Source organism: Rousettus aegyptiacus, unplaced genomic scaffold (assembly GCF_014176215.1).
Source record: "Rousettus aegyptiacus isolate mRouAeg1 unplaced genomic scaffold, mRouAeg1.p scaffold_m13_p_2, whole genome shotgun sequence".
Lineage (NCBI taxonomy): Eukaryota > Metazoa > Chordata > Mammalia > Chiroptera > Pteropodidae > Rousettus > Rousettus aegyptiacus.
Window position 1 is genome coordinate 7,009,311 of NW_023416295.1, and position 14,400 is coordinate 7,023,710.

At 43.8% G+C, this 14,400-nt stretch overlaps 1 protein-coding gene across 2 annotated transcripts in view; it reads left to right on the forward strand.

Moving 5' to 3' along the window:
* DNER (delta/notch like EGF repeat containing) overlaps positions 1-11,331 on the forward strand; it is a 254,119-nt gene extending 242,788 nt beyond the window's left edge. Inside the window, exons 12-13 of one of the 2 annotated variants that reach the window (XM_036236759.1) lie at positions 5,143-5,398; positions 10,314-11,331. In XM_036236759.1, the coding sequence (XP_036092652.1) occupies positions 5,143-5,398; positions 10,314-10,425 (368 nt within the window). In that variant the 3' untranslated portion in view covers positions 10,426-11,331. The remainder of the gene's footprint in view (positions 1-5,142; positions 5,399-10,313) is intronic. The other variant, XM_036236760.1, reaches the window with a different exon arrangement.
* The last annotated feature ends 3,069 nt before the right edge of the window (positions 11,332-14,400 follow it).

The following is a 14,400-nucleotide window of genomic DNA, read 5'->3' on the forward strand; positions in this document are numbered from 1 at the left end:
GCGTCCGCCTCAGGGGTGGCTCATGACACGGCGTGGGAGGTGCCATAGGGCTCTGTGCAGGCAGCTCCAGGAGCCCAGCAAAGGGGCCCACAGGGGATACAAACGGTGACCTGGGCCTCTTCTCCTCAAAATGTGCGGGATTTAACGGTGGTTGAAGAAACCTATCAAACGATGATGTTATGCAGGCTGTCTTTATTGTACAAATTGGTTGGGTTCTTTGGTTCTTATTTTCATATAAGCTAGGATTTTTAAAAAATAAAATGAATCCTTCTCCCCATTCGGACCTCCATTTCACTCCCCAGAGGTAACGATTATTAACCACTTATTGTAGATTTTCCTTGATGTATTCGGTCAGTACGTAAGTCCTTATTTCCTCCCGTACGAATGTGAGTGTTCCATAATACTGTTCTGCTTCTTGCTTTTATGCTTAAGAACATATTGATATTTATAATATACTGAGTGCTTATCCAGGGTTTATGCAGATTTTCTCCATGTGTTTAATGTCACTTGGTTTCTATTCTAGTCCCTCAAACCCTTTCTTCACATGCAGTCAGAGGCATCTTTTCTTCAAGTTTTCTAAGAACACGTAGCCTTTTCCCTTTTTAAATTTTCTTCTGATTTTTTATTGTGTCAAAATACAAATAATCCGAGATTAACTCTCTTAACCATTTTTAAGTGGATGTTCAGTGGCATTACACGCATTGTTGTGCAACCATCACCACCATCCATCTCCAGAACATTCTTCTTGCACAAGTGAAGCTCTGTGCCCATTAAACACTAACTCCCACGACCCCTTCCCTCGGCGCCTGGCAAGTACCGTTCTTTCTTTCGTCTTGTTCTTTTTCTTTTTTCTTTCTTTTCTTTTCTTTGCTTTTTTCTTTTCTTTGTTGAGTGTTCTTTGTTTCGTTAGTTTTCTATTTATTATTTTTTTTTTCTTTCTTATTTCTTCTCTAGGGTTCTAGAGGATATCGAGATTGGGTCAGCTCTCTCCTTCTCTCTCCTCCTCTCTCCTCTATCCCTCCCTCCCTCCCTCCCTTCCTTCTCTCTCTCTCTCTCTCTCTCTCTCTCTTTTTCTTATCTCTTCTTTTCCCCCACATCTCAGCCTTCGATGAGCCCACTTTTCTATTTTCCCTTACTCTTAATCTCAGCCAGCCAGCACTGTGCGTCAGGCACCTGACACATAGTAGGTGCTTACTTAATATTTGTTCAGTGACTGGGTACCTATGAAGAAGGTGAGCTTTTCTCTTCATCCCCTTTCCCATTCCTTCCTCTTCTGATTATGATTAATAAGAGTTGTTAACTTTTTTCAGTCTCAACTACGTTGATTGTCCAGCTGACTTTTAGCTGTGAAAAACATAAAGAAATTTGAAATCCCCCTTCGCATTTGTTCTAGGCAGTAGATGGTTCAAAAATTATCTACTTATCTAAATGACGCTACAAAAAACACAGTCCCAACTCACTTTCACACTTTTTAAATAAATAGGTGGACGTATTAACTATTCTAGCTACATTCACCTAGGTAAATGGAAAAAAAAAAGATATGGACGATATAGCTTAGAATTCAATTTATGACTCCAATAACATCTCCTTTGGCGGGGTGGGGATTGTTGGTAGGTCTGGTTTTATTCTCACCTTGGCCACTAACTGCCTTTCGCCTTGAGCATCCCCTCCGGCACAGCCCCTCTCCCTAGCTCAAGGTGATATTTTGGGACCAGTTGAAATAGTAAATACGAAAGCACTTTGGAGAATACAAAACCTCCAAGAAATGGAGTTTAAGCCGAAATACCAATGATCCCTCAGACCCATAATTCTGACATTTTTTCCTGAGCCGTTTGTGCACACAGATCCTGGTCACGCACCTGCTGGAGCAGATGAGATCACCCCAGCCCGCGGGCGCTGGTGCACGATTCTTCCCCAGGCGGTGCCGAAGCCAGCATAGTAAATGATTCATGCGCTGGGACTCCAGGACGTGGCGGAACGATGACTTATGAGAGCGCGTGGCCCCAGAAACGGCAGCTGCAGCCACCTGGTGCAGATCAATTTGCTGCCTCTCAGACCAAGCGCTGGATTTATTCTCCTCCAGCCTGGCTGCTAATCTGATTAGCGTGTCAAGCAGCCACACTGACTTATCGGAGAAGCTGTAGATGATAGTGGGTGGAGAAAGCAAGAAGCAGGGATGCAGGGGAGGGAGGTGGAGAGCTGAGGTTTTAGAGGAAATTTCAAGAAAGTTTTCCTAAGTCCAAACAGCTTGGAACGCAGAGTTTGGGGAAACAGAGCAGATGGTCAGACACGCGAGCGTTTAGGCAGCTCTTCAGACCTGGGACAACGTGCAGGGCACAGGACCCAGCACGGTCGTTTTTCCCAGGGTCACGGGCTTGTGGTTGTGCACTCCCTGTGTGGACGCGGTTCATATATAAGCTATTTGCACGAGGTCGCGCATCAGCCATAAGGTCCCTAACTCACGTGGTCCTGCTGTAGCAATCAGATCTGAGCACTTGACCAAGCTGGAGCAGAAACAGCACTGGCTGCCTCTGTGTTTTTGCTAAGTGGGTGTTACAGCATGCTCTGTGCGTGTTGGCCTCCAGCCTGCAACTGGATTTTTCAGGGAATGTCGAAACACTTGCAAACCAAGTGAGTCACACTTCTCTTCCAGCCAGGAAAATGAGTTAGTTGTCTCTCAGTGTGCCCAGTTACGGCCAAGTGCAATGGCTGCTGGTTTGGGGGCGGGATCTCGGTTCTAGTTTCACAAAAGACGTTCTGTCTTCCACGGCGACCGTTCCTTTGCAGTGATTTATGCTGGTCCATCTGCCTGTATGTGCGTTGGCTCAGTTGGAGCAGCGGCTGCACTAATGGTCAGTTCTTCTGCTCCACGGGCTGTGTGAGCTCAGACGGCTGGGCTCACGTGGCAAAGCGAGGCTTCGAAGGTGAAGCCTCGTGAAAAATGCAGGAGTCACGAGATCTGGACGCCAACTCAGAAGTCACTTTATTTGTCCCATTCTTCTTAAACCTTCAGGCACCATCCGGGCTCCGGGCATGTGTCATTTTCATTAGGCTTCTAAGAAGGAGGTCTGCATGCCTGGATCCTTGATTGGGTGTTTATCTGTCTTCTGCAGACTGTAACTTTTCAAGGCAAAGAACAGCTGATTCTCAGAGCCTGTGGTCACTGAAGAGGTTGCAAATACTCTCCCCTAATATGAGTGAGAAGAATCCTGAGGAACTCAGGCCTGTTCCCATCCCCCCATTCCCACTTCTCTGCCCCCTGAACCCATTTCCAGGCACCTGGAGTTCCAACGTGGCAGCGATGGCCTGGAGGTGGTGGCGGTACGAGTAGAGAAGGCATCCTCTTTTCCATAGGAGCTTAGCTTCTGTTTGGTCTTCCCTGGCCCTTTCTAATTTTCACAGCTTCCTTTCAAATCCCGGTCATGTTACAGAGCATTCCGTCCATGTGCAGGTCTGTCAATAGGACCCATGTGACACTCCTGACCTGTGCCAGACACACAGATTACATCCTAGCCTTCCATTTTTGCCTCGAGCATACAGATTGGTGCTTTTTTGGAACGATGCTCGATGAGTCTCAGCTCAGGCCGCGTGGCACAGAGGAAACCAGCCTCCCTCTCTTTAACTTTTCCTCTTTTGCCACCCGAGCTGCTTCTGCATAGGGACCGCCTGCTACATATGCAGCCGTGGACTTTCTTACTTTTTATTTTTAATGTGTTTTTTAACTTATGCTCACAGCAAGCCTATAGGGTATATGTTGCTATTTTCATCTTATAAAGGAAGGGAGGTCAAGTAAACGTTGTAGCCTGGATTGAAAGCAAGGTTGGTGTGATCCTAAGGTACACATTCCTTCCACTAGTTATTTTGGAAGATAATCCAATGGGTATTTTCTTCAAATAATTTATTGCTCATTTTTAAATTATTATAAAAGGAATATGTTATTATTAAAAAAAAAAAACTGGGAAAGGCCTGAGAAGTATAAAGAAAGACAGAAAAAGGATGTGTAATCCTGCCTGGCAGAGATCACTGTTGTTAGCACATCACCATGAGAGACAGAGTCTAAGGACTCAGATGGAGACTTGCATTCAACATACTCGCCCAGGAAGTAGCGTCATCTTCCTAGGCCTCATCTCTAAGCGGGGAGAGAGAAGAACATGTCGTCTGGTGATAGTAATGATTAAATGAGATGTTTTCAAAGAGGTTTAGTCCATAGTAAGAAAAAAACAAATGTTTATCATTATTATCGCTCTGCCCTTCTGGGATAGACATTTGACGCTCACATGCAATCGTACCACACGACCAGGTCCTGCGTGGTAACCTTCTCTTATCCTTTTGCTGCTTGATGAATATCTTTCCATCTCGCCAAAGAGTTCACTGGTTAGGTTGTTTCTCACCTTTCCACTTGTAGAAATTGTGTCATCTACTGGTGGGACAGAGAGAGTATGAGAGTGGGGACTCTCGTACTCTCTGTAACATTTTGTTTTGTTGAAAACAAACTGAAAAAAAAATATATGAATGTTTATTAACTTCGGCGAGTTCATGGGTGTCTGTGCTCATTTTCCGAACCTTTTTCTAAATGTGTAGTAGTTGATAAATTAACATTTAAAAATTGTGATGCCGAGAGGAACATTCTCGCCCGCGGGGCTTTATGCATTTATGCCTTTATGTACTGTAGGACAATTTCCTCAGCATAAGTTCCAAACATTGGCATTTCTGGGTCAGAGAATACAGTGTTTACTCCACACAAGGGTTGTCTGTCAACTGACACCTTCCCCATTTCTGTACTTTTATCAAATGCAGTTACCCAAAATTTTATATAATATTTGGGAACCGACAGAGGAGTTCCATTAAAAAAAATACTTATGATGCTAAACAGCTTCTGTATGTGTTTCTTTCGTGAATTCCTCTCACGTCCTTTGCCTGTTTTTCTATGGCATGTTCCTGGTTTTCCAGAACGATTTGTAACAGGCCCTTATACACTGATGATATTAATGAGCCCCGGACCTGCATTATTATCCATAGGGAATCATTCTTCCTCGTGTGGACGGCTCTTAGATTTTAAGTTCCCCGTGCAAGGGCGGGTGGGAGCTTCCCGTGCTAAAGGCCACGGCCCATTGCCAGCGATGCGCTTGTTCTGCCCTTCAGACCTCCAGTGGAAGTCCGGGCACATGGCGGAGAGCCTCACCAACATGCCCCGGCACTCGCTCTATGTCATCATCGGGGCCCTGTGCGTCGCCTTCGTGCTCATGCTGATCATCCTGATCGTGGGGATCTGCCGCATCAGCCGCATCGAGTACCAGGGCTCCTCCAGGCCGGCCTACGAGGAGTTCTACAGCTGCCGCAGCATCGACAGCGAGTTGAGCAATGCCCTGGCCTCCATCCGGCACGCCAGGTGGGCCAGGTGGGCTGCAGGGTGTGGGGCGGGGGGTGGGGGTAGGGGGCAGGGGAGCCAGGGGGACCAGGTGGGCCGGGGAGAGGCTGCTCTCACATGCGCACTCCTGGTGCCAGGGTTCTGTTGTGGACAGGATTTTACACCTGCACAGAGATTTCAGGTACGATAGAATCTATTGAAGATTGTTGGTGGGGCCAAATAATTTAGGCTGCCAAATAAGCAAATCTCTTTTCATTTGCTGCTAACTCTGTCTTCACGGAATGCGTTCATTCATTTGATTTGTGTTTACCGGTGCTATAAATGTCTGATTCTTAATTACTGCGTATGGAATATTGTTCAGTGATTTCTTTTTGGACTGTCTCTAGATATGATGGTCTTCAAAGAGTTGGCATGGATTTAAATTATGGCATTTGATTTAAGGGCTTCCTTAAAAAATGACCCACAGCTATCATTCCACTTAGAATTCCTATCATATAAAACAGTATCTTCTTCCAGAAAAAAGAATCCTGGAAGGACAAGGAGTTGGTGTGGAATCACAGAGGGACCTGAGTTCACGCGTCTGAGGGACCTCACTGAGCCCAGCCACTCCTCCCCTGACTCGGGATTGTAGACAGGTCATTTAACTTCCCATAATACACTTCCCTCCACTGTAAAAAGGGAGAATACCACCTCCTTAGACAATTACGACAATCAAATTAAATTACAAGTATTCGAGGATTGTACAAACAGATAACATTAAATTTGCTTCTCAAAATCTATCATAACATTACAAAAATCAGCTAATCTAATCTTTTGCTGACTTTTACGAAGAACGTTTACTACAAAAATACTGACAATATTGTCTGTTAAAGAACACCATCTTTTCTTTTCATCATAGAACAAGCTGAAACACACAATTCAGAAAGTCAGTGTGTCACAGTAAAAGGGGGCTGAGCTTGGCGTCTTACGACTGGGGTTCAAGGGAGCTGTTAGCCACATACTCCTTTTGGGATATTGATATTGATATAATCTTCATCGTATATTGACCTAGATCAAGACATGAGCAGATCCAAATTCTGTCCAAATGTCACTCATAGATTCAGAAAGTTTGCTTTCTTCAAAAGGAAACCCCTAAACCCAAGCCTCAGACCTTGCAGTCATTCTCCAGGCGGTGGAGCCGAGGTCACATCTGATTGCTTCCTGAAGCGAAAGCCAGACCCAGGCAACGAAAGAGAAATCGGGAGACACAGCGCATGTGCCCCAGGGCCTCGGTGGGGCACGGGCAGTTTCTCCGTGGGACCTGCACCAGCCTTACGGCAATGACTATGAGGCAGGAAAGAGAGTTCAACCCTTTTCAAGTCAGGCCCCGCACAGCTGCCCATCAATGGCTGCTTTCTTTAAGGGTCAACTCAGCATCCTCGATTTCCAGAAAGCCCTGAGGCCAGTCCCTGCAAATCTCATCTTAATTGTTTATTTTACTCTTTCCTTCACTAGCTCTTGCATAATGGGCAGTGGCTTTTATTACTACATGTCCTGTGGGTCCTGGCACATAACAGACCCTTGAAGTCTTACTAAACTTTGGTCTGGAATGAATGGATGATCTTGGTTAGTAGTTGGCAGGAGCTGGCTTCATCTGCCTGAGAGACAGATTCATCCCAGGGCACCAGCTTAGTAAGTGGTACCAGCCTGCGAGAGTATTTGCAGTATCCTGAAATCACTGGATGAGAGTAGAAGATGTGAAAAGGGGATGAGAATAGACAAGTTTCTCTGTTGCTCGAGAGTCTTCGTGGAAGGGTTTCGCTCACCAGAAAGAGCAGAATCCCTGGCTTTATCCTGGGATGTCCTGGGTACCTGGGAAATCACATCCCCTCCCCTCTCAGAGGGATATCTGGCTAAGCAAGATCCTTTTGCGTTCAAGAGGGAGAATATTTTTTTTCAGCCTCAGAATAGTTTACGATAAATTCTTCTGGGCTCCCCGCTTATAGAGTCTACTGGGAAGATATTTAACTAAATATTCTCAGAAGGAAAGGAAAAACTTGAAAATATTTACAAACCTGGTTCTGATTCAGTGCCAATTTTAACCAAAAAAAATACTTACTGCAGAATTCCTAACCAACAAGCTCCTACATGCACCAGTGACTGCAGATAAAACCATTGAAGTTAATCCAATACCTTCCCAAATATCCGAGAATGCTCTCGCCTAAAGATTTATTTAGTTTCAACCTGTGGTTTTTACAGCATGGCTCTTTAGATACCCTGCGTGGGTCTCTGGTGGGTTGATCCTTTTTGCTCCCTTTTCCTAGAAACCCTAGAAAGGCATTGACAAAACTATAGTCTTTTTAATATTACCCCCTCCCTAGTTTTCAGCAGTGGCTTCTACCTAACGTTCATTTCATGGTCTGTCTCCCAGCCTGGAGGTGACATTGGATCAGAATGACTGCAGTTTAATATCCGCGCAGGACAAACACTCCAGTGCTTCATCTGTGACATTCACGAGTGACTGAGAAAGTGTCTGGTGATGTCAGCAATCAGTCGGTGCTGGTGCTGGGTTCAGAAGGAGGCCCCTCTCTCTCTCGTCCTAAGAGTCATCTGTTCTACGGCCTCTTTGCTTACATTCAGGCTGGAGAGCGTTTGTAACTGACGGGCAGGAATGAAGCTATGATTCTCCAAGTGATGGAGCTGAGGTCACATCTGATTGCTCACTGCTCCGCGAGCTATAAGTGCCTGATCACAGAAAATTAAAAATAATAATAATAATAAAAAAAGCTGTGAGAGGACGTAGTTGCTTTTTCTCGAATAGCCTCTCCTGATTTGGGCCTTTTTCAGGGTCAGATGCCCCTGACATTCTCCGCGATATTGTTGTAGCTGTTGACTTTCAGGGGAGGATGAACTAGAAGAATGTGTGCCCTTCCATCGGCCTTATGGCTGGTTGCAATGGCTTTTGTTTTCCTAGTGGAACAAGCTATACAAGGCTTGTAACCAAATAGGGTCAGATGCCGGCGATATTGATACTGCCTCTGCCACGGCTCTTTCAGTGCTTCTGTGATGGCTCACATGGCCGGACACCTGTGTCACATCCTTTGGGGAGAGGGATTGCGAGTGATTCTTTCAGCCTCAAAATATGCTACTTCGGGGGCCATCTAGGCTTTGGATCTCTGTGATGACCCAGCTCTGCCTCGTGCTGTGGAAGCAGCAGCATCACGAATGGACACGACCGTGTTCCAATAAAACTGGATTTAAAAAATAGGCCCCCGGCTGGAACTGGCTTGCAGGCTGTAGTGTGCTAGCCCTTGGTCTACGTTATAATGTTGTCTAGCTTCCGGTTTTTTAGACAATCGAAATTAATTAATATTTTTAGTGGCATTTTTGTTACCAACACATCTTGCTATTTTATGAGAAATACATTGTGAAAATGTTTGCGCCATAAAGCACCCTCTGCAATTTTCAGACTTGGGAGAAAGTGTGAAGATCTGCACCGCCGCCCCCTCTCCTGGTCTCAGATTGTGAGGGCCTCACTCAGTGTAAATCAACTGGCCGCAGGCTGGAGCCCAATCCATATTTATGCACACGCGATCCCGACCTTCAGGAAGATTTCGCATTTGAGACACGATTTTACCGAAGGCTTTTAAATATTGCAGTAAAAGCTGTGGGCTTCTCCGTGGCAGAAGGCTTTAACGCTTTATCTCTGCATTTTGCCTGGTGCCCACCTGGCATGATTTAATGCCTTTGCGCTCCTGAAGGAATTTCAGGAATACTAGATCGAAGAATGTTTAAAAATAAAAGATCACGGGGAGGAATGCAATGTTTCTCATTTCCCCCTCGATTCTATTTCTCTTCTCTCTGTGTGAGAAGACAGACTTTCCCAGACATCAAAGGAAGAAATAGGAAAGGAGAGTGGCCAAGCCGTAAATGGCGGTGAATAAGGCTCTGATGTCCTAGGATGCTCATCTTACCAACGTTTTTAAAATTGGAGCTCTTTTAAAATTTTCTTTTTAATGAGCCTCATTGGATTTGAAACAGTTAAAAAAAAAGTTGTCTATAAAAGGCGGGAGGGGTGGCAGCTTACTGTGTAAGATCGTTTAAATCATAGTGCACTCCAGGGACTTTAAGGGAAGGTGAGGTCTTGAATGAAAGAGACCACCCAGAAGTTGAATCCGCTTTATTTTAATGATGGGCACTTAGCTCTGGTTAGCTAGAAAGTCCTGAAATTGGATTTTGACACTCCCGGCTTCTGCTCATCAGTCCTGCCGTCAAGGGGCTTTTGAAATATAATATACAGATCTGTTGGGACAATGGCTTTGTGCTCAGAGTGAAAAACGGTGGCTCACGTATGTATGTGGCCGCTGGGGAGTAATAGGCGGGTGGGATCAGATGGTGGGCGCCACGTGTTTTGTGGGCAAACACCTCCTTATCCGAAGTCATTTCCTCCCTCCGCCCTGCTCCTTATCTTGGAACCCCAGAAGCCCACCGAGCCTGCACACAGCCCTTCTGTAAGTCCCAAGGGAGGGGCCGTCTGTCTGTCCACAGTCCAGGGAAGGCCACCCTGCCATTGTGCATTCCAGGCTCTAGAGTGGATATAAAAAAAACTTGCCTCTCCAAATCCCTATGAGCCTCAGAAGAAAAAGACAAATCACTACCCGTTCTTTTAAAACCCATGTAGAGCTGTCACGCCTGATCGCTTTGCCAAGATTCAACCTACAAGCGCCAACATTAATTTGGACTCTACGTTTGTTGAAATCTATTTCTCACTTCCTGCACCAAAGACTAATATTTATACTCATTCATTGTTGCTATGAAGAAGTCTCAAATTTCCATACTTGCTAGAGAATATATTCTTTATAGTTCCATTTGATTCTCGAATATAAGTTTTTCTCGTCATTTGCCTTTAATAGGACTTGAGATCCAGTATATATCTAACCAGAATTCTCTCTCCCTGTGATTTTAGGTTTGGGAAGAAACCGCGGCCTGCGATGTATGACGTGACCCCCATAGCCTACGAGGATTACAGCCCTGATGACAAACCGTTGGTCACACTGATTAAAACAAAAGATTTGTAATCATTTTTTGGCGATTATTTTTCAAAAAGATGGGATACTACCCTCATTTAAATATTTTTAAGAAAATAAAAAGCTTAAGAAATTGAAAACGTTAGCTGCTCAAGAGTTTTCAGTAGACTATTTAAGAACTAATTTTCTGCAGCTTTTAGTTTGGGAAAAACAAAATATTTTAAAAACAGAATTCGAGGAATCCATAGACTCCGTTTTAATGTACTTTCGGCTCTCTAACATCTATGCTGCAACTAGTGTGTGGTCTTTTCATGGTAGACAGTGTCTTGACACCCAGATTAATTTCCGTGGCCGGTGCAGAGTAAGTCTAATCAACGGTAAGTTTCAGTTTGGCGTGCCAGCGTTGGCCTTCTGAGTAGAGTTAGGAAACCACGTAGAGTATGACGCGTAGAACAATATACCCGTTACTTAAAAAAAGAAGTCTGAAGTGTTTTGTTTTGTGAAAAAGAAACTAGTTAAATTTATTATTCCTAACCTGAATGAAATTAGCCTCTGCCTTATTCTGTGCATGGGTAAGTAGCTTGTTTCTGCACTGTTCTGTTGAACCTTGCGAAAACACTGTTTTGGTTCGTTTTTGTTGTTTTCGGTCTTCTAGCTTGGCCCTGAAAACGTGCGAAACGAAAGGGCCTAGCGAAGCAAGTCATGATCGAATCGAATCTATATTTTCTTTAAAAAGTCAAGGGGTTTATATCGTGAGTAAGTTAAATTTACGTTGGTGTTAGTCGCTAAGAGGTAGTAAATGTAAGAGAGTCCTGGTTCCTTTGGTAGTGAGTATTTCTCATAGTGCATCTTTATTTATACCTGGGACATATTTTGTGGCTGTATTTGATTGATATGTGCTTCTTCTGATTCTTGCTAATTTCAAAGAATATCGAATAAATGTTACTAAGTCAAGGATGCGCTTGTCTCTCATTCTTTCAAAATTATACAAAACGCTTTGGATTTGATATTATCAAAGAAAACACCCTGCTGTTTTATTACACTTTAAATGTTCCAAGGGGTTCAGGTCTGTGGCTGGCGGAGCACATCTCTGTGCCTTCTGGAACCTTCCCGACCTTCTAATTATTGGCGAACCATCTCTACCTTCTCATAAACATGAGAGATGGGAAAAAATAACAAGAATGCTCAGCTTCATTTTTGCAGCAGGATTTGCCAGTGAGATGCAGCACGTGTGAATATTGAGGTACATCGAACCCAGAGATGCTGCTACGCGTGATGGGCAGGGAGCATCTTCTACACTGCTTTCCTGTGGGGGCGACATGCAACTACCTTAGCAAATAGCGACTCGGTCCATAGAAACATGAAGACAGCGTAGAGTCACACCGGGTTCAGTTCCACTTTGCATCTAAGTGTTGTGCTGAAGTCTCAGAGTCATTTTTTTTTTAAATCATTTAATCTTCACACAGCGGTGTTTGGTAAGCCCAAGAGAAGCCCTGGAATCAGGTGCGAGGGAGGGCTTTAGGCAAACAGAAATATTTAAGATGCCTTTCCTTCTCTCTCTTCTCGTAAAACATCTGCCCCAGATCCTACAAATGACATCTCAGTACACCCACACTCTGATTATTCAATGATACAGTGCGATATGTCAATGTTTTTAGTTTAAGCATTTGTAAGTGAAAGAAGAACAAAGCATGAACCCCGTTGGTTGAGCATCCATGGGAACACACAGACCTTGCTTATTCCTGACCGCCGTTGAAGCCGCTGGCTGCGTGGCACACACACACCTCCATCCACAGGTGGCGGCCGAGGAGCGATGGCGGGTTTTGAGCTCCGTTTTCCCATTGACCCTTCCTCCCCCCAATGTCCATGCTGCCATGTCCTCCTCTTCTTCTTGGTCTTCATTTGGGAGCTGCTTAGATCACGTTCTCTCAAATAATTTTCAATGTCCCGAATTCTTAAATTCATTGTATGTAATGCCCCTGAAAGGACTTGTTTGGAAAACTGAACAGTCTTTGCTCAATCATCGTCTGTCTTTCTAAAGCAAGTTCGTGCAGCCTACCAGTCCAGGTTATGGCACACTAGTCTGTCTTCTGACAATCTGACAATCGACATTGAAGACATTGAAAGATGTGTGCTTATTCATTTGGATGTTTAATAATAATGTGTCTCACTGAGCTTTTATTCTGCGTCAGGCAGACGGTGGGCGACGAGAGCCACACGAAAGGATTCTGGCTCCTGAGTGCACTGTCTTCTCATAAATAAATACAGAATTATACCTAGAAGAACACTGTGAAGGAAAGGTGAATGTGGCCACTGGGTGGCTCATTGGTTACAGAGTGGGATGGAATCCTGCTTTAGGCAGGTAATTCTCTGAGCCTACGCTTCGTAATTTGGGAAACGGGGGTAATGATGTGATTGTAGCTTTCTTGGAGGGCCATGGTGAGAATTAAACAGCAGCCTGCATGTAAATTGCCTCGCCCACATCCAGCACACATCAGGCACGGAGCACGTGGTGGCTATTACTGCTGCCGCCTTTGTTCCGTTTTAGATATAGACCAGCAACTCTCACAAAGAAAGTTAACGAGCTTGTTTTGATGGTTAATGGCTGTGATCCGAAGTTAGTGCATTGTAGATGGCGTACGAGTCACTAGCCCTCCAAAAGCCTGGAATGCTTTCCCTGACTGTGTCAAATGCTGTTACTTTGCACTATCTGTGAAAAAACCTTTTGATAAACCCCTTGATTTATCTTGCCAACTCAGAAGACGTGGTCATATAGCCCACATTACCACATGGCAGCAAGTGGCTGAAACGGAAATGAAGCTGCCCCTCTGAGGCAGATGGGGTGTGATCTCTGGCACTAAAAATGAACAGTTTTGTTTCAATTTTATTGAGACGTAATCAACATACACTGCTGTGTAAGTTTTAGGTATATGGCATAAAGGTTTGACTTATATATTATGAAATGATTACGATAACGTGTTTAGTTAACATCCATGCATATAGATACAATACAAAGAAATGAAGAAAAAATAATTTTCTCATGGTATTGAAAGTTCTCAAGATTTACTGTTTTTCCTCCATCTCCTACACAGTGGTAGCTGTAGTCCTCATGCTGTGCACCGTACCCCTAGTAATTATTTATCTTACAATTGGAAGTTTGTCCCTTTTGTCCGCCTTCCTTTAATACCCGCCCCCCACAAGGTAATCATTAATCTGATCTCTTTTTGTATGAGTTTTGTGGGTTTCTTTAGATTCCATATGTAAATGAGGTCATACAGTATTTGTCTTTTTCTGTTCGACTGATTTTTCTTAGCTTAATGCCATCAAGGTCTATCCGTGTTGTAAATAGCAGGGTTTCCTCATCTTTTTATGGCTGAATAAATTTCGTTACATATATACACAACTACATTGTATATGATAGTTCAATTTTTCATTTTTTGAGGCTCCTCCATACTGTTTTCCATAGTGGGCGTACCAATTTACATTTCTACCAAAAGCACACAAGGGTTCCCTTTTTCCCTTGCTAGCAATTGTTTGCTCTTGTCTTTTTGATGATAGCTATTCTAACAGGTATAAAGTGATATGGCATTGTGCTTTTGGTTTGCATTTCCCTAATGATTAGTGATGGTGAGCATCTTTTTATGTACCTGTTGAGCATTCAAATATCTTCTTTAGAAAAATGTCTATTTAGGTCCTTTGCTCATTTTAAAAATGAATGTTACTTGCCGCTCATAATCCTCTTTTCCAAGCTACTTTTGTTTGGTTTTTGCTGAAGTTTTTCTTTCTTTTTTTTTTTTTTTTTTTGGATAAACATTTTTCTGGAGCTATGCCATAAAATATGTAAATGAGCAAGCATTACATTGAGTGGACTATGTGTTTCAAGAATAATGAGAGAGAGCATAGTTCCTTGCGGAAGTGAAAATTATCTGCATGTATTAAACGTGCAAAGACACCTGCCTACTTGACTTGTTACATTATTCTTTCTAGCCCCCGATGATATTTGAGTTTGGGAGCCTAGGACCAGAT